The sequence below is a fragment of the Hippoglossus stenolepis genome, chromosome 6 (genome assembly GCF_022539355.2).
Source record: "Hippoglossus stenolepis isolate QCI-W04-F060 chromosome 6, HSTE1.2, whole genome shotgun sequence".
NCBI lineage: Eukaryota > Metazoa > Chordata > Actinopteri > Pleuronectiformes > Pleuronectidae > Hippoglossus > Hippoglossus stenolepis.
In genome coordinates, this window is record NC_061488.1 from 20,334,336 (window position 1) to 20,353,682 (window position 19,347).

The 19,347-nt window shown below is 41.4% G+C and overlaps 2 protein-coding genes across 10 annotated transcripts in view; both read right to left on the reverse strand.

Annotated features, from left to right (window-relative positions):
• The window catches only part of mib2 (MIB E3 ubiquitin protein ligase 2), a 43,840-nt gene extending 33,585 nt beyond the window's left edge, over positions 1-10,255 (reverse strand). Inside the window, exon 1 of one of the 8 annotated variants that reach the window (XM_047340177.1) lies at positions 10,097-10,255. Coding sequence is in view for 6 of the 8 variants with exons in the window: in XM_047340174.1 (XP_047196130.1) it covers positions 8,998-9,028 (31 nt within the window). In the remaining 2 variants the exon portion in view is untranslated. Of the gene's footprint in view, positions 1-3,666; positions 3,860-5,077; positions 5,754-8,997; positions 9,252-10,096 lie in introns of those variants that run through there. The other 7 variants (XM_047340174.1, XM_047340172.1, XM_047340176.1 and 4 more) reach the window with 7 other exon arrangements.
• Positions 10,256-14,004: 3,749 nt separating this feature from the next.
• Positions 14,005-17,930, reverse strand: ubiad1 (UbiA prenyltransferase domain containing 1). Of its 2 annotated transcripts, XR_004696983.2 has the most exons (4): positions 17,132-17,930; positions 15,589-16,211; positions 14,310-14,859; positions 14,005-14,278 (listed from the first exon to the last, which is right to left on the reverse strand). XR_004696983.2 is itself a non-coding variant. In XM_035158628.2 (3 exons), exons 2-3 carry the CDS (start codon positions 16,151-16,153, stop codon positions 14,372-14,374), a joined length of 1,053 nt encoding a protein of 350 aa, XP_035014519.1. In that variant the 5' UTR covers positions 16,154-16,211; positions 17,132-17,924; the 3' UTR covers positions 14,005-14,371. The 2 variants fall into 2 exon arrangements, 1 of the variants encoding a protein (XP_035014519.1); XM_035158628.2 differs by having other exon boundaries at positions 14,005-14,859; positions 17,132-17,924.
• Positions 17,931-19,347: the final 1,417 nt, after the last annotated feature.

A 19,347-nucleotide genomic window follows, 5' to 3' on the forward strand; every position in this document is an offset into this window, starting at 1 on the left:
ATAACAGAAAACAGTCTAAAGTCACACAACAGCCTGCACCCTGAAATCACGTCTCGTGCTTGCCAAAGGGGTCATACATTTGACCACATTCCCTAGCAGATGGTGGTGATAATCCATCATGCCCCTGTTTACAAGAACCACAGATCTAAATTAGAAGGACAATGAAGACACTTAAGCCTTTAGTGTGGACAGAGAAAATCGAGTAAATCATCTATAAATGCTGGTGTAGACACAATCTTTCAACACAATCCACTTTTGTGTGAAACAAATCCTAGAATCTTTCTTAACACCCTCCATTTGTCAGGTACTTTTCACTCAGTATGACAGCTCAGTGAAAGGGTTTATTAAAAAAAAAATCTTTCAATAACAGGGTGGACAGATGTCTGTAATGTAGCTGAGATTACACTCGCATGCTTATCAAGATTACAATTTCATTTAGGTATTAAAGGCATCTGCTTACGCATGAAAACATATGGGATGTAGGGGATCAGAGGAGGGAAAGCATGCTGCTTATGCTCCTTTTACTGTCCAAAACGACAGCTTAGCCTCTTTCATGCGCTGGAATAATATCCCAGCCAGTCATTTACCATATCAGCGTGCAAACAGAGACGCTGTCACAGACACACAGATCCCAGCATGCTGGGTGTGGATGGATGCAGGAAATGCCAAGTTGATCTAGATCTGCCGAGAACAGAGAATTCAATCACGATGAATTTTCTCAGTGACCGAAACTAGGGAGGAGAACATTCTGTTCGAAAGGTACAGCATGCTGAAAACAAAAATTCATGATAAAACCGATTAACAAACTTGCACTCTGGGTTGGGGAACTGTAGACATAAATAAATTCTACCTACCACCTACATTTTAAACTGCTATACCGATACAGACCCACCGCCTCCCACTCTGTTGCTCCCACACGTTGTGCTCCAGAGAGGATTCAGGTTGAACACACTGACATCATGATTAAATAGACCAGGGGATGAATTTATACCCACACAACAAGTTCCTATCACACATCTACAGGGAAACCACTTCATACTGTCAGCTTTATCTTTTTCCTCTGTACATAATAAAGCAGCTGCGCTAGCTTTACAGAACACTACTCAGCACCTTTTTAAGTACAGAATATTAAAGGTTAACTGTAAAAAAAAAAAAAAGACTTTCAGAAGTTTTTCAAGAAATTTTAGGAGCTAAGTTCTAAACGTTTTTTAATGCAGAAGTGAAAACAACTCTATTCTGTAGCCTGACGTAACAATGAGCGCTGCTACTTCAATTTTTGTATTTGCACTTCTATGTTGACTTAGGCATTTCCATATCTTGTGTTTAACGTCACAGGCCAAATTCCAGGGCTGTGCCGATGGACCAGACAGCAACAATTTGTAATGGATCTTTTTATAGTTCACTAATGATCGGGCGGACATTAAATGCAGGACTGAAAATCACTCAAATCACCAATAGTGAAGATTACAAATCATGTGACTTAAAAGACATGAAAGAGCACTTATGTATAAATAAATCAGCATCAGAAAAACATCCAATCCTGGTTATGGTCTAATTTTTTTTCTTTTAATAAATGATAGTAACCAATTCAAATAAAATTCCATCTGTTAATAGCAGTTTAATACCAATAGCAGTTTACTTATTGAATTATTTGAGACATCTGCCACAGGCTGCAGAGACTAAACTAATTCAACATAAATGTATGTCTGTCTCAAGTACATTTTGTAATTTGTCACCAAACCCATTTTCTGGTATATTTTGGATACTACATCAGATCCTGATGTATAAACTATAGGACAGAACTAGTCAAACATTTCCTCTTCTATATGATTCAGAGCCATTATGTACTTTTCAATGTGAAAGTCACGGTTGACAAACAGCTGGCAAATGAAAAAAGTTTAAAAAACAGAGAAAGGTTGGAAGCTTCATAAAGATGAGCCATTAAAATGGTATGAAAAGGTTTTGTCTGTTGTTTATAAACACACAAAATTGACATTTTAGCCACAGCTTTACAAATATTTGGTTCTATTTTTATACTTTCCAGGTGTCTGTTGTCGGCTTATTTCAACAATGCAGGTTAACAGCTTTATACAACAGGTGCAGCTGAAAGTGAGCATGGTTCCTCCAGAGGTTGACTATCCAGCATACATTCAATCTTCTTTTCTGTGTGTCTGTGTGTGTGTGTGTGTCCGTGTGTGCGTGTTAAAGGCAGCCATGACCAGGCCACCTGTGTTGCTGAAATGTCGCTGCCATTCTGCGACCAAGGGTTGAGAGAGGCAGGATTACAGCTCTCTGCCTGCAATAACAGATGGACTGGATTCCGTCATCCACACTGCTGAGGGCCAATCACACAAACAACCAGGCGTGTGGCCACAACACTAATGCACACCATAACAATACATATTGCTCACACTCAAAATATTTGCTCTGGAATATTATGTCATTTCCATTAAATATGTTTATTATGGTTCCAAAGATTCAGCTTAAAGGCCTTTTTGAATTGTATCCTTTCCCCATTTGTGCTCTACATCAGTCTGCCATTGTGTTATAGAGCAGATCAGCATGTTTCCTCTCAGCTGAGGGAACGTAAGTCGGTGGATCTGTGTGAGTGAGTTAGTGGGTAGTGGTGATTTCAAATTCTACAGGTGCACGACGGAAACAATAGTTGGTTTGAAGTGACCACATATAACACGTTTAAGAATCAATACAACACTGTAACACATGTCCCTGCAGGCCAGTGTTACATAAGACTCAGGCGCACAGGCCAGGAACCAGACAAACTACCTACAGACTTGGATGATTTCACTGAGGTCGGGACACACACATCGACTGTGAAGCAGATAAGCATATTCGCAGCTCTTTATCAAACCTACAGCCAGACCCAGCGCAGCACTGTAATAATTGTCACTGTGCAGTTTCAAAATGGAAAATGAGTCAAGAGTATTATTATTGGCAGAACCAGTGCAATTAGACATGTGCTACTGCCTGAGGCCTACTTGGGGCTGTGTGTCCTGTGACACGTGGTCTAACTGGATTGTATCCCCACTCTAATGTCTAATAAGAATAGGCTGCTTGCCTGTGTTGTTTTTCGCAGTAGCCACTGGGCTCTAAATGCTTAGCAAAGTGTAATCTAAACATAGGCTTCTGTGACTTTAGCCTCATCAACCTTAATATCAGCCTGCTGCAACTGGTTCATGTCTGAAACATCTGGTGGCCGGGGGACTTTCAGGAAAATCAATAAGGACCCTGAGTAAATAACACATTTACAAAGATTTCTTCAGAGTGAGCAAATAATACATTTCAGGCTTTTGCTTGGTCTGCCTATCTTTTCTCAAATCCCACTAAGCAAAGCGATATCAATATCTCCATTAAGAAAAGCAGCCTTTGAGTGTTGAATGTGGGAAATAATTCACAATGATCACATATAACTACTGAAACAAATCCACAGTGTACTAGATTCTCATCCTTACACAACTTGACGCTCGCAACAATATTCAAAAAGACAACTTAATACCAGCAGAACCGTACCTATATATCACTATACCCCTGCAGCCTTTCATGAAGACACTTGCAGCACAGTGAAGCCTGTTCCCTTACTGGACACTTACTTTACATTAAACACTGCTGAAATTATCATATCAACTCATTGTAAATGATCATACTCACTCCCCATGATCTTCAGCCCACTTTTGAACATGCTGGCTGCTGTTACGATTCCAGTTTGATGTATCACCGCGAGCCTCGCTCTGCCGCTATCCCAGGTCAACCTGCAGGATCATCTGAAAACCCTGAGTGCTACGAAACGGTCATCCTGCTAACAGGGGAGTGAACCCTTTTTTGGCACATTCTTACTATTTGGTTTCTTTTGAACTTTGCTCTTGAACATGCAGGACTTTTTCTTCCTCCGCTTTTTTTTGTCAGGCAAATGTTGCTCAATTAAGACTGGATAAGCCTACTGCATTATCTGAACAAAAAACCACTCTCACCAGCTGGCTGAGTTAGGTAACGAAATGACTTACAACAGAGAAGTTGTGATCCTATGAGGGGATTGTGTTTCAGGAAAAGACTTTACTTTTTATAAACATGAGGCATTGTTCCGTCACATAATCGTTGCTGTGTGGGAGCTTTGATCATCTGCAGTGTTTGTTAGGCTTCTCTTGTAAGATGAGCATGATTCACTTAACTCAAAGTGCAAACTGACCTCAAGTCAAACGTCAAGTCAAAAGTCAATATTGAATCACATGTTGGTACTTACGTATTAAGCTCCCCTAACTTCATCTGAGGTAAACATTAAAAGCATTCAGTTTTATCTGGCAATCCTGGGATAGGATCATTTCAATCAGTGCTCGAGAGATGAATTTGATGATTCAATTTGAAAAATGTTTACAGTATTCTCAGCAACACAAACGTCCTTAAATGAAGCCTTCACCTACACAATGTGATTAAAGTCTGTTTTTTTTATACTGATCCTTACTTTGCTGTGGCCATTCTCAATCTGAATTCAGTACTACTTAGCACTAAATGTTGTAAAGCTACTAGTAAACCCAAATGCCTCTAACCTCTGCAATGCACATGCTGTGATTAAGCTGCCAACAATCAAAGGTCCATACACTGAAACACAAAACGACCTGCAGGACAGGTAGAACAACCATTTATGTGCCTGTTTGTCACCAGTCAGTCACACAAAAAGCAATAAGCAGCAGCCAGGCAAGCAAGGTGTTACCAGCCCGGCTGCTTGGCACATCTACTAGCTTTACTTCAGATTGCAATGACATGTTGCACAACAGTGGTAACCAGCCATGGACACGGGTACACACGTGTTGGCTTTGCACGAGATATCAGAAAACTTGTCCACTGATGACAAAGAAGCAGCCACATTTCACTGAAAATAGATGGACTCATCCTTTTTCTGAAATGCTACTTGAATTTATTTTCAAAGAGAACAAAAATTGTCAAGAAGAATATATTCTGCTCTTTGTTCAAATATTAACAGCATCAACAATTCATGAAAAAAGACTGAAACTACCCAAACAGATAATGCATGCTTGATAAAGCATGTCCTGTTTAGCTGGTTTACCTGTTGGTATAGTGATGTGCAGCTGAGCGAATAAAGACACCAACAAAAATAGGGAAGGAGAGGTAGCAGCTCCTACCTCCTGCTACATAAATGCAACAGAGGATGGACAAAAAAATATGCTACCATCGTGCCACCAAAAGCTTCACCAGCAAAAAAAAAAGAAGAAGCCTCCTCAGGGCTGAAGCCGTGTTCTAACGTCCTCCTTGAATGAACTGACCGAGCAGGAGGAGGGGATGCAGGGGGCAGAGGAGGAGGGCAGCCAGGCCGGTATTCCAGAGACGTGATATACAGCCGCGAGTAGTGTCCGGCTGTAAAGGCAAACAGCCGAGCTGTAGACGATCAAAGCAGGAGGAGGAAGAGGAGAGAGCCCTGCTGCTGGAGGATGCAGCCAGCATTTAGTCCTTTGTGCGTTGTGTCAGCAAGGATTACCAGCGTGTAGGAGGAGGAGAGGAACAGAAAGGAGAGGAGAGGAGAGGGAGGAGGATGGCCAGCGAGAGCGGCTGCCCAACGAGCTCTGCATTCAGGTCGACGTTCTCCGGCTCTCGCATAAAAACAGGCCAATGGGCTTTGCTCGGCATAGGACTCCCCTGATGCTGAAGTCAATCACCGGGGGGACGTGAGCTTCAGCGACACTCATTTGAAGCCAACACACTGTGTTTATGGATCAGTATGTACGAAAACATGCGCATCACGCTCCACATAAGGATGTGCAGCCCTCTCTTTCATAGCCCACAGGGACACCATTCGCTCCACTGCCAATGAGCAGACAAGCAGAGGGGAGGGGGGAAGGGCATACGTTTCAGGGGGAGGGTCTGCATGTTGTTATTTTTTTGGGGGGGTGGGGGCTTAGCAAAAAAAGAAAAGGGGTGGGGTTGGAGGATGTTTGATGAATGGGCACCTGCCATGATGCTCATTTTCAGTGGCAAACTGGTCTGTGCCACTGCTGTTGCTGATGAGCTAGCAATACCAACCTCTGTGTGTGTGTGTGTGTGTGTGTGTGTGTGTGTGTGTGTGTGTGTGTGTGTGTGTGTGTGTGTGTGTGTGTGTGTGTGTGTGTGGGGTATTACTGTGCATGTTGAGCGATGTTTTTATGTCTTAAGGTTAGGATAAGGTTGGTTTTAGGTTAGGTTAGCCTAGTAGTAGTATTGTTTTCCCAATGCTTCTCTAACCTTGAACAACACTATTTACTGAGGCCACAGCTCTGGGAGACATCCACAATATGGTTCCAAAAAAAGTCCAGGCAAACGGCATTCTGTTGATGCCGCACACACATATGAATGTACAGCTGGCACTGCCAGGGAGTGAATAGCCCATGAATGGGAGAATGAATGGGGGCTTAGGAAGTGGTTGAGACATAGGCTTATAATGAAGTTTATTACAGCACTCTCCCTAGTAAACAAAGCTGCTACTGTCCATGTAATAGACTTGTTGGTCTAGATCATATAAAAGGAAGCATTCATGCACACAGCTCCTCCTCCAATAAACACAGACACAGACACAGACACACACACACACAAACATGGTAGTCATCAGACCAAAGAGACTAGGGGGACTATTGAAATATGGGCATGTTGCAGCCTGGAAAAACTGATCATCATGTGTCTGATTATTCTGCAGGTAATTGATTATATTAAAAAAGACAGGAGGCAACTGCAAACATGTGTAAAGCTAAAAAATCCTCTCATATAAAGTAAAATACTCTGGTCTTGTGTACTTGATCGAAACGTCCTCATTACTAAGGCAAAAGCCCAAACATCGCTGCATTGTGAATTCTAATCTAGCACCATGATGACATGTCACCCTTTACCTCATTAATATATTAGTCTATAAAACACTGTACTAGAACCAGATCAATTCAACAGTTGCCCAATTTCCTTTGACAAAAATATTGGTATCAGTGCATGATACATGTATTTTATAATAAACAATAAAAAAAAATTAAAGACAATGTGCATTCATGTTTACATTGTACTTATATAGATAAACACGTGGCCGCCTGTTCAGGGTTTACATATGTAATGTGAGGGTGGATGGATGGCCCACACAAGCCACAATTATATTTCTTTGTCATAATGGTTTGATAAGGACATCCTTCGAACTGACAATCGACAGTTTCTGAATTTTTTTACTGCTTTATATCGGAATCGACATCTGTCCAGAAAAATCCATATGGGCCAGTTGGACACAGTTTAAGGGTAAAACGCACCAATGGTTCCAAATCTGGACCTGCGACTACAGCATGTTAAACTGCTGCCATGAATAACAACATTTATTCTGAAAGAAATCAATGACTTTGATTCACTCTATATCACAGCAGATGACTCTCTCAGGACAGCTTTATACATTGCAACTCAAACTGTCACCTAAAGTCTGTTAAACTATTACAGACTTGTGGGCAGAAGGCTATTGGTCTGACCAGCTGGGAAGTTAATGGTAGGGGAAAAAGAACATTACAGTCTCCCCTCTGGCCATGAGGCAAAGCTCAGGGTGAAGGATATAGATGAAACCCTCCTTTCCTGCATGTACTTAATTTGATATTCTATTGGGTAACTAACAGTGGACAAATGTACAGGATGAGAATGTCTCTGGCAGCATCAGATGTCTGACCATTGACAGTCTGACAATGCATCACATTGACTTGAAATTATTCCAACTCTAATATTGTCATACAACAACACAGCTCAGTTGTTTAGAAAAGTATCTGCAATGGTCTAATTCAACCAAAGATATTAATGTAACAGATTCTGCAGTATTAATCAAAACTGTTGGCACGCTTTTATTATCATGTTTTAGATGTAATACTGACCAACCTCATGAAGAGCACAGCACAGCAACTCACTGGTCAACTACACTTGTAATATGCAAGCATAAGATCATGTTTTGATTCACCAAAACCTGCATTCAGTTTTCAACAGGCCAGTGAGAGTCATCCAGTAGAGTTATAACAGATGGGTGGAGGTTTGATTGATTACATAATGTATGACTGAATCAATACGATCGGTTGCCCACTTGTACCGATCCTTATGCAACATTTCATTTTGCTTCATACAAGTGCTCCAGGTTGATTTTCCTCTGGCCGAGTTGTTTATACTCCAAGAGGAATTATAACATATCCTGCTGCAAAGTTTAACATTACAAAAATATACACATTTTATTTAAATATACAAAAGAATATATATACTAATACTCAAACAATACATGCTACTGTGAAACCTGTTATTGCACTGTGGTGATTTAGATCCAACTGTCAAGCTCTTACATTTCAATATCACATCAGTCTGTTCACCAGAAGTCTGTCTGATGTTTTGCCATCAAGACCCATGAATTATTCTCTGAGAGATCAAAGAAAATGTTGATTGAATCAATGTTAACAATAGTTTTCTGGATCTGCCCATTTATCCAGATCAAAACCAAAATGTAATGGATTCTTCTTTGGCCTATGTCTCATCCTTCCACAACATTTTATAGAAATCTAGTTAGTTGTTTCTATGTAATCTTGCTTACAAACAAACAAACAAACAAATCAACCAACAAACAAAGGGTCAGGGGTGAAAACATAACCTCCATAAAGAAGCATTTTGAAGCCGGCTATGATCCACAAACTGAATATTTTAACTCTGTATTAAAATTATAATATCTCTAAGAAAGGATGCCATAAAACAACGAAGTCTGGAGAAACTATGTATTTTGCCTCGCAAATGCTGACAGACACAACTTGCGTACCAAGAATCTATGGGAAAAGAGCTGTTCAGAAAACCAAGCACTCAAATACAATCAAACAAAAAGAGCTCTCGAGAAATTAGTACAATTTTTTTTTTTTAAGCTAGCAGTTGCACAAGCTGCCTCGATATTCCCAACAGATGGATGACCACAGGGGCAAAGCTTTCCCATAACTTAAGCCAAGTGTTAAAGCGTCTTACCGTGACCATTTCCACTCAAAACTTCCCCCATTTCTTCTCAAGTCGCAATCAGCTGATCACCTCTGTTTCTCTGAGCCACTAGTCATCTCTGTGATGTAACCCGGGGAGCACTTCAGGCTTGATTACTGTGATTTAGATGTGTGGAGCCAAGCAGGGACAACAACAAGAACAGAGAGAAACGGCAAATGACTGAAACTTTGCTCCCCGGAGTGGGTGTGGCTGGGAGCAATCCTGACTATGTCCAGCAGCAGCAGCAGCTGGGCTCCGCTTCATCACTGTAGCACGATGATGAGCAGAGGGATGACAGCTGAAAAGGCTCCTGTAACAGCTACAGGACTTTAATGTCACAGCCCTGCAACACATGTGAGCTCAGCAACAACCCAAGGAAACAGCTAGTGCTTCCATCATTGTGCGGCATTTACTCCCATAATGCTTCATTCGGTGTGAAACACTGTTCTCGCCGTGTAATGTACAGACTGACAAACCTGACCAGAGCTGTCGGTGCAGTAGAACAACCGACACCTCCCACTGATCAGCTAGCCTGACTTAGCTTCCTAGCTAGTCAAACCACAAAGCCCGGACACTTTCGGTTTTCTCGTGTGGGTTACACCAAACCTCGTTCAAAATGTTGGTAATTTAATCACTTGGGTCTCTGGGAAGAGCAACCACACGGTGTAAAAGAGAAGAGCTGTGATTAATCGGTCTGATAAACACATACACTAACCAATCAGAAGCAGTAAAGGACAGCTGCTAACATTCACAGCTGACGTGAACAGGCTTCCTTATCACCAGCTTCCTATCAGCCACCGTAACGTTCATCTGTGACTGACGGGCGAACGAACTGGACACGTTGGGTGTCAGCAGCAGGGAAGTGCAACATGGCAGCTCACATGTAAACACATCAGCAGTCTGTAAAGTGCCGCAGCTTACAGACAAAAGAGACGCTGCGTTCAAATTGGCGAAATTGTGAGCGGAGCGCTGCGTGACTCTCCGGTGACAGAGTGATAGTGCTTTAGCTGGTGTCACATTGACGCTAGCTAGCTAACTCGCGTCTGTCCATCGCTGTGAACACCGCTGGTCCTGTTCTGTAGCCACTTACCAGACCTCCGTCCGGACTGCTCAGTCCGCGCGGAGCTGTGACTCCGTGTCGCCGTCCGCCACCAGCGCCGACATGACGAGTTTCAGCTCGGTAAGTATTTACAGCGCGGAGCCGTCCCGCAGCGCAGCCATGACAACACGCCCATGTGTGGCGTCACTGCTGATGCTGCCTTCACGTGCTCCCCGTAACAACCACAACATTTCCTGAACTCAAACCCGGTTGGTTTCGACCTGGTTTCAATGTGACCTGATGCAGAAAACAAGACAGTGAAGTAATGACACACGGTCACATTATGCATCTTCATCGCAATGCAAATTAAAGCACATGTGGATTTCTGTTACTGTGGAATTCTCTTTTTGTTTTGTAAAATTGCTTTAGATTGGCACTGATATGAACAAAATTAATTAATGAAACTATTACACTAAAATGTCATTTTGCACGAGTGTCCTCTTGCACAATATCTGTATAACGTATACCAATTATATCATATTGTATCATTCCACATGTGTACCTCCTATTGTGAATTGTACCCCTCTGATCTGTTATACACCACTCTCCTTGTTGTACCTTGAGATCCTCGGCCAGAGGTTTGCTTCCTGTCCCAGACTACCAGCTGAAATCTAAAAGTGACAAAGGATTTGCAGTCAGGGCCCAAATCTGAAATGATTTGCCTATCGGCTGACTCAATCATTTCTTCTTAGCCCCTCCCTAAGACATACTCTCATCAGAGAGTGTTTCATAATTTTTGTTGAATTCTAAAAAATGTATCTAATTTTAGATACATTTTTTAATAATAATAATAAGAAGAAGAAGAAGAAGAAGAAGAAGAAGAGGAAAATAATACCCCTAAAATATTTGCTCAAAAAGTGTGCAAAATAATAATCACCATTTCAGCAGTGTTTTCTTTTCAAAAACAGCAAACAGACGTGTGACAATTTCCCACTTTTCCCCACTTGTATTAAGGTCTTTGTTGGACCCATGGTGGCCCAACAGTCAACTATCTATTTGTGTCATAGCATAGCAGTTTTTTTTAAACTGACTGGCTTGTATATGGCAGTACTATAAAAGCCATGTGGCCCGCTCAGTAGATCAGGCATCATTACCTCTATGCCTTTTTAAACTAAACTCTTTCCCATTTTAGAACGTAGGACAAGATGGAGAATATCCCTTGTAAGTTCTACCGCACTAATTAATGCCAACCACCACTTGATGTTATCGGATGTCAGAGACCACCAGCGGTGTCAGGGACATGTCTTCAGTTGTGTACCTTAGTGTCATCAGGTGTGTCATCCTTTTAATCACAAGACACCCTCTTCTAAGGCAGGCCCACCACCGGTTGATCCGACCTGGGTGCATGCCCCTTGCATCTTGGGGACCACTTGGGATCTTTCCTCCTGATCCAGAGCCATTGGCTCAGCAATCAGGGTTTGTCCATGGATCCCCAGATCTTTGATTAACCTGATGGTGGATGTTGCAAGGAAACCCCTGCAGCCAACCTCCACAGGGCAAACTAATGCTTTCCAGCCATGTTGCGCTGCCTCAAATGCCATGTCTGCATACAGCAGCCTTCTCCGCTCATTCGCTTCATCAACATTATCCTCCCAGGGTACTGTCAACTCTATGAAGTAGACAACGTCCAGGGTGTCGGACCAGAGTACCAGCTCAGGTCTTAAGGTGGTAGTGGCAATATGTGATGGGACTGTAAGCTGCTGGTCAGTGGAGGAGGCCCTCTCTGTCCCTGTTCCCCCACACGGACAAATGTTGTCCTTTGAACTTCGTTTGATGTTTTTGATGGCAAAGCAGTGGTAGCAGTTCTCTTTGTTTCTATTGTTGCTGCAAGGCATGACTACCTGGTTGTGTCTCCATGTATACCTACCTTGGGAGAGACTTATTTTACAACCAGTGAAGATGTGCCTGAGGGTAGCTTCAGTTGAGCATAGTGGGCAGGATGGATCTTCGTTCAGCCACTGCTGTAGGTTTTTGGGTGAGGGAAGGACGTCATAGATTGCTCTAAGCAGGAAGCTAATCCAGCTTGCTTCCATTCCCCACAGGTCCTTCCAGCTGATCTTTCTTATTTGTTATGCTCTCCCATTTCATCCACTGTCCCTGTCTGGCTTGACCCTTTGCACATCTTGCTGCCTCTTCCTGAAGCCGGATTTCCAGGACTTCCAATTTTGGCCACTCTGAAGGACTTGCCTTGTTCCACAGGGGTCTACTCTGACCTAGGCCCAAACCTCCTCTATGTGTCCCTCTCTATCTTATATCTCATAATAAGAAATATGTTTAAAAAAACAAACAAAGATTTATAATAAATAAAGTGTAACAGGGTTTAACAACTAAACTACTATTTTATTAACAGCTGTGGTAACAATACTATTTCATAGCATGATCATATTAATATCACATCTATATTCTGAATACACAGACAAAGGCTGAGTATGAACTCATTCGAATTTTGATTCAGTATTTACAGAACATACGAGGTGGGAGTGGCAGGCTCCTGTTACCAAGTCATCCTCCCGACATGTCTTAGAGCTGTGGGTGGAAACCAAAGCACACACAGACCAGCCACAGAGATGCAGAGGGAAGTCAGATAATTATGACGCCTGGGGGGCAACTTATTAGTAAAATTCAATTAAAGTCTACACACTCGAACACTGTACCTAATTCGAAATGTCCAAAGGCTAAAATGTTTTCTCTGCACCTACATAGAAGAATGGGACAAACTGCAAGGAATGTATAAACATCTATAAAAAGGGTTAAATCTGGATGCTGCAAAAGATGTGGCATCTATGCTTTGTTGTATTTCTTTGGAGGGTTTTGGGCGTATGTTAACAAAATGACAAAATCAATCTTGTGGTCTAATGGATGTTGTGATATAGTAGAGAAAACCAGCTTGATCAAAATACTGGCAACAGCCTGACAGAGACACAGACAAGACAGTGGAGGTTCGAATAAATCAACAAACCCACCAGTTACATTAGGGTGCATAAATAGGGACGTTAACAATAATTCCACAAAGCACATAACAGCTGTCCATGTTGATTTAACGGTTGTCAAATATCGCCTCCTGCTGACAAAAACACCACTATGCATATTCAATTTTTGATATAATTTATAATTAGAAATTATAAATGCTGCAACTTTGATGGATATTTATCTCATGAGATATTTGACATATCCTAGCAATACAGACCATGTCATCCATAGAAAGTCAATTAAAGACAAAACTTTTCAGTGCAAAATGAATAATATTTTTAATATATGAATAACAAATTATCTATATAATATTAAAAAATATTAGGTGAAGGAGTAATGTTGCTTGTCAACTTACAAGGAACTTGTAATAAAAAAATAAAATACTATTATATCTGCTGTATTCTACTACTATATCTGTAGTGTTTGCTCTTGGTGTCTGGACACACATGAAACTATGAAGTGTTTTCTGTAGCAATATGTCGTAACTATGTATTCTGTCAATGGTCAAAGCCAACTTTGTATTTCTCATTTCACATACAAGAGGAATGTTTCTATAGGAGAATGTATGCTGCTCTGATAGTGTCCACAGCTGCAGGTAGTAACTCGATGACCTGGCCTTCATTTTTGTTACAATGATACAGTTCTCCACATTAATGGAGTTCACCCTGCAATCCATATTCCATCAAACATTTTGAATGGAGATGTTGTAATATAACAATTCTATAGCTTTAAGATATGTATTCTGGTCTTCTCGAATGTAACCTCATGTCAATATTCCAAAGAAACTGTCATATGTGTTTTGTTTTAAAGAAACACTATCTTCCTTGATCCAGAATGATGACATGGAACATCAGCAGCAGTGAGTTTTATTACAATCTCATAAAGGTATATTTGGCTCAGAAAGAAAGAAAATGTCAATGAACAGTATGTACCGTACAGAGTACAATGTTAAAAATAACGTTTTATTGAGGAAGTATCAATGTTACATATTGTGTCTTTAAAATTATGGCAACTGTTGGTTTATTGTCTGTCCTTACCTATGAAAATGTTGTCCACCTCTACAAATAACACCAACATTTCTTAATTTTACCAACATGTGGCTTAATACTGAAAAAAAAAAAAAGATTAGGCTTTCAGTGTCACAGACGAGGACCTAAACTAAATCTCTGCTCGACGTATAAATTAGACAATAAATTAAAGCCAGTGAAAGTCTTCAGATAGCTTTGTACAAATACAAGGAGAGACATAAACTAGTCTGTGTTAAAACAACAAAATTGAAATATCAAACCTAGAGAATCACAGTAATGGCAAGCTACCAGGAGGTGCCAGGATGATTCCAAACACATAGAAAAGTCCCATGAGGAGGTTGAGCTTGGCCGTCTTCTGGGGGATCTTGGCGTAGTATCGGCTGCGGAACTGCCTCTCCAAGGGGAAGGCCATTGGCAGCGTGAGCAGAGGCAGCGCCATGCTGATGGTGTAACGGGTGGCGAGGATGCAGAAAAGCACATAGGGGACGAAGAGCAGGAGGTTGTAGAGGACATAGGAGAGCGTAGGACCTATGAGGATGGCCAGGGTGACGATGCCTGCCTGCTTGTCAGAGTCCATGTCTCTGGTGTTGTTGCTATGGAGGATGGCTTCTGTGTTGAGCGCCAGCGGGACGGCGTACACTAGCGGCAGCACTGAAAGGTATCCGACCTGTACTGCGTGGGCAAACATGACTGCCAGAGGGCCGAAGGTGATGAGGATTACCACGTCCCCAAGTGCCACGTACTTGAGGCCGATGCCTGGGGAAAAGAGCAAACAGAGGCGATATTTGACTATTTCATTAGTGGTCGTCCACACCTTATCATCAAATACCCAAGAGGGGTAGAAGGGTAGCATCTGTTTTTACAAATTATTGATTAGCATCTGACGTCATCGGATGATGATGATAAAATGATGTCATCAGGGTTATTTACTCAGACTTGCAAAAGCTCCTCCAGGGCTACAATAGACAACCATACAAGTGTTTTCATAGGGTGAGTATTACTTCCCATGAGAACTAAACCAACATTTGTTTCACTTCTTGGATGAAATCTAGTAAACTGTCATGTGAATCACGAAGTGAGCATTAAAACAAGAAGCACAGTTCTGTATTTTGTTAAATAAAATGTTGACGCTGATGGAAGGTGTGCACTATACACCTCTGAGCTAAGTGTATTGACATTTCAAATCAAAGGGTCAAAACTAGACCATCTTTTGTATACATTGCATTTTTGTACCCACACATTTTGTGTACGTCACACATGCAAGAAAAATATTAACTTTTTGAGCATCAAACTCAAGTTGGTGTTTTTCAAAGAGCAACATTTTTCTGGCAAAAGGAGCCATTAACATGCAATATTGCAGAGTGTATTTTAAATAAAATATGTATGCCTCTCCATGTGTGAGTGAATGTGTGTGTGCTTTTGGTGACTGAGGTGGCTTATCAACTGAGGCAGCAATCCAAGAGATACAAGTTTTGATTTACTCACCTCCAGTGTATAAAAATGAGCTGGATAGTCCCCCAAAGTAAATAAGAGCTAGATGTTCCAGTCTGAGTGTGGACAGGAAGTAGAGCAGGGTGGCACACAGACACCCCAAAGAATATAACAACGCTCCAAACATGACAACATCCTGCGGTGCCAGAATTTCATCCACTAGAGTCCTATCGTCACTCTTCTTGTGGTCAATCCCTTTGGAGAAGTCATAGTAGGTGTTCACAAGGTTGCCTGCCCCGTGGACTACAAGGACGGCCACCGCACACACCATCAGGATGACCAAGTCCACAGAGCCATCAAGTTTGTACGCCAGGGCGCTGCCGAGGGCCACTGGCGTGAGCGAGGCGCTGAAACTCCACGGTCTCAGCGCCAGCACGTATGCGGCACACTTAAGCCTGACATGTGAGGCGACGCGGGCCATCTTCGACTTGTGGTTTGTGGCTCCTGGAGGGTGATTGGTCATGTTATTCATGCCAGTCTGCCATTGTAGGTCATTGTGACCATTAGATCCAGCCAGAGATAATGTCTCTGCCCTGCTTTGTATCGGCTCTTTGGCCATTTCTGTGCAAGGTGTCTACAGAAGCAGTGATGTTCCCAGATGCCAGAGTTTGATGTTCCTGCAGGAATAAAAACAAATTACAGCAGCTAGGTTAGGAACTAGAATTAAGACATATGATCACATCATACCTGTTTTATCATTTTCACATTGGCCCCCAGTTTATTTTTGGGATGGATTTTAAGATTGTATTGATAACTTTTAAGCCTTTTCTAGGCTGAAAACTAGTGGGACAGCCCCAATCAGAAATTCCCTAAGGAAACAAAGCCGTCTGAGAGGGTGTGTTCTTTTCAGTCTTTTCTAAAAACAAAATATTTTCAGACGAAATGTTCCTTATTTACTTGGGATGCCCGGCTATTATTGGTCTCTCTTATTATTTTATTATTCCTTCTGAATTTTAACCATTTGTTTCCCTGTGGTACAGCACTTGGTACTTTGAGCTGAAAAGTCCTCCCTATAAATAAAGTTATCATTGTTATTATTTAATCAGAAGAGACACGAGATGGTTGACAGTGCATTGGAAACACAAAGTATGCCACACAAACTCTTACTGCACATAGTCTGACCATTTAAGAGAGGACGTTTGTTTTTGGCCACTGACCAATTCACTCAAACACAAAGTGCACACAGTTTAATAGTTACATGTCCAATTGCTGCAGCAGAAGTGGTAATCAGGTGGTCCCCAGCAGACCCAGGGGTTACAGAGAGCGAGACCGTTTCTAACAGTAAAAGTCATGTGGGTGGTTTCTGAGCTGAACTGACATTGGCTCGTTGGTAATCTTATTATAACACACGTGGGATTAAACTATTACACATCTCCCGCTCTCACACAGTGGGAAATACAAGGTGGAGGCACCAGATAAGGACACCGATCCGCGGGAGGTGCAAACAACCCCTGGCTAGCTGTTGAGATTATGGGATTAGAGCTAACACGCTAGCCGCAGAGCTAATGTTCTGTGTGCGGGGACAGCAGCTACTTACCAGCTATGTCCTCCGTGTCCGACACCACCCGGGCTCCTCTCTGCTTGCAAACATGTTTCTGTGGCCCGCAGAGTCCGCTCCGTGTCTCAGCGTACGTGTCAACTTGGAGGATACTTGACTGGCTGGCCACTGCTGTACATGACGGGCGCCATTTCCTCCGCTGCAAGTGCACCGTCGCACACAGGTTCGAAGGAAACGCATCATCGCTCGCACAAGGTTCCGGCTTGTGTTTTACTCCGGGAAATAAAAAGTACTAAACATGAAAACATTAAATATAACGATAGAAAGTGTATAATCTCAGAGAAGAGTCATGTTTCATACCACATTGGACTTTATAGACCACAGAACCATAAAATGAAGGCAAAATTAAATACACCACAGGACACGGAATATAAAGAAGTGGGGGAACTGGTCAGTTGTAACACTTGCTACAAATACAAAAAAGTAATGCACATCATCAACATGCAATTGGTAAATCCAGTCAAGTACAGGAACACAAAGCAAAAAAAAAAAGAGATGGAAAAACAAATAAAAAACTATATATAAATACAAATGAGGTAAATTAGAGTACCCCAAGATTCCTCACATTTGCATTGACGTTATTTGGTTTCAGTTTCCCAATGTGCATGACTGAGACACATTCATGCAGCCACTTACCAAAGCACGGTGGAGTTGATGGCCTACAGACTGAATATAATATTTCTTGCTATTATTTTGTAATTAAACATTGGAGTGGAGAGAAATAACATGTGGGGTTCCTCAAGGCTCCACACATGGAACCTCTTTTTTTTTTTATTGAATCAAGTATTTACTCATTACTTACACTCCACAAATACTTTTATTATTTTAGTTATTGTTATTCTACGTACAACTCTATTTTATTTATATTCAAATCCATTCATGTATTGTCTTATGTTAATTTTACAATTTGTTATGATGCCTTTTAGATATTATGTATTAAGTATTAAGAATTGCCTGGTTGTTGAAATTTGCTATACAAATAAAATTACCTCATCTTGCCTTACAATAGGAGTTTAATCTAACAAAAATCCTGCTGTAGTAAATCCAATACAAGGAGTCAAGTAAAATAATGAAAAGGGCCCTGTGGAATCAGTTTATAATTAAATCTAGTTTTCCACATTGTTCATAGTCCAACGTAGGGTTGAGGGTGGCAGGGTCAGTGGACAGATGATGTATGTTGTTGTGGACAATGGTGGAATACAGCTATGTCATTTAAAAGATGATCTGGACCTTCCAAGAAGAGCTGCATAGCATCATGGGAACAGAGAGGACTGGTTGGGATTAGGACACAGTTCTGGATACAACCTAATTTCCTTTGCCAGTAATTAAACAAGCTATTGACCAGAATTGAGAATAAATGTATTTGGCCAAAGCTGAACCATAACACAACCACGTGGCTACCAAAAGTGAATCTGTTGAGAGTGTCTGAGGCAGAATTGCTTCGCTTGAAAACATGCCGTTTGATGCCAGAAGTTTAGAAGTTTTATTAAACCATGCAACAGTTCTTCTGGGATGCTTTAAATTAACATGAAACCACCCATTTTGAAAATGTAGCTAGAGCTAATGATCTATTTTTACAGCAAACATTTTGACTCCATAGTCATAGTAGGAAAGGACTTGTGTTACTGAGAACGTTTTCTATGACTTGTTCTGATGCATCATGACAGCATGACTACTTCACACTACTGTGTTGATCATGCATTCTTAATAATCAGAATTAATCTGTGCAGGCAATATTTTAATACATCTATATGCAACTTCACCACTAGATGTCACTAAATTCTACACATTGAACCTTTAATTCCACCTGCACCTTGAATAATGTTAAGCAGCATGCTGGGATAATTTTCACTTCAAATTCTGTTTTGATGCCCTAGTGAAGAATGTTGTACTTTCACCACCAGACAATCTCTAAATTCAAGTCGTTATTATCAATTGCTGATTCTCAAACTTGTATCTGCTTTTGTATCATCTCGCCTTGATTGCTGTAATGCACTTTACTCCAGTTTCAGCCAGAGCTCCCTATATCTTCAATTAATACAAAACACTGCTGCCCAGCTTTTCACTGAGACATGACCACATTACATATGTGCTTTCTTCTCCACACTGGCTCCCTGTTAAATTTCATAATGATTTTAAATTACAACTGCTCCCTTTTAAGGCCTTAAATGTCCTTGCACCACGATACCTTTCAG

Excerpts from the sequence above, each read along its gene's own strand:
- ubiad1 (XM_035158628.2), bottom strand. The coding sequence starts at position 16,153 with ATGGCCAAAGAGCCGATACAAAGCAGGGCAGAGACATTATCTCTGGCT. Across the intron at positions 14,860-15,588 it reads CTCATTTTTATACACTGGAG|GCATCGGCCTCAAGTACGTG; the intron begins GTGAGTAAATCA and ends TCTTTTCCCCAG.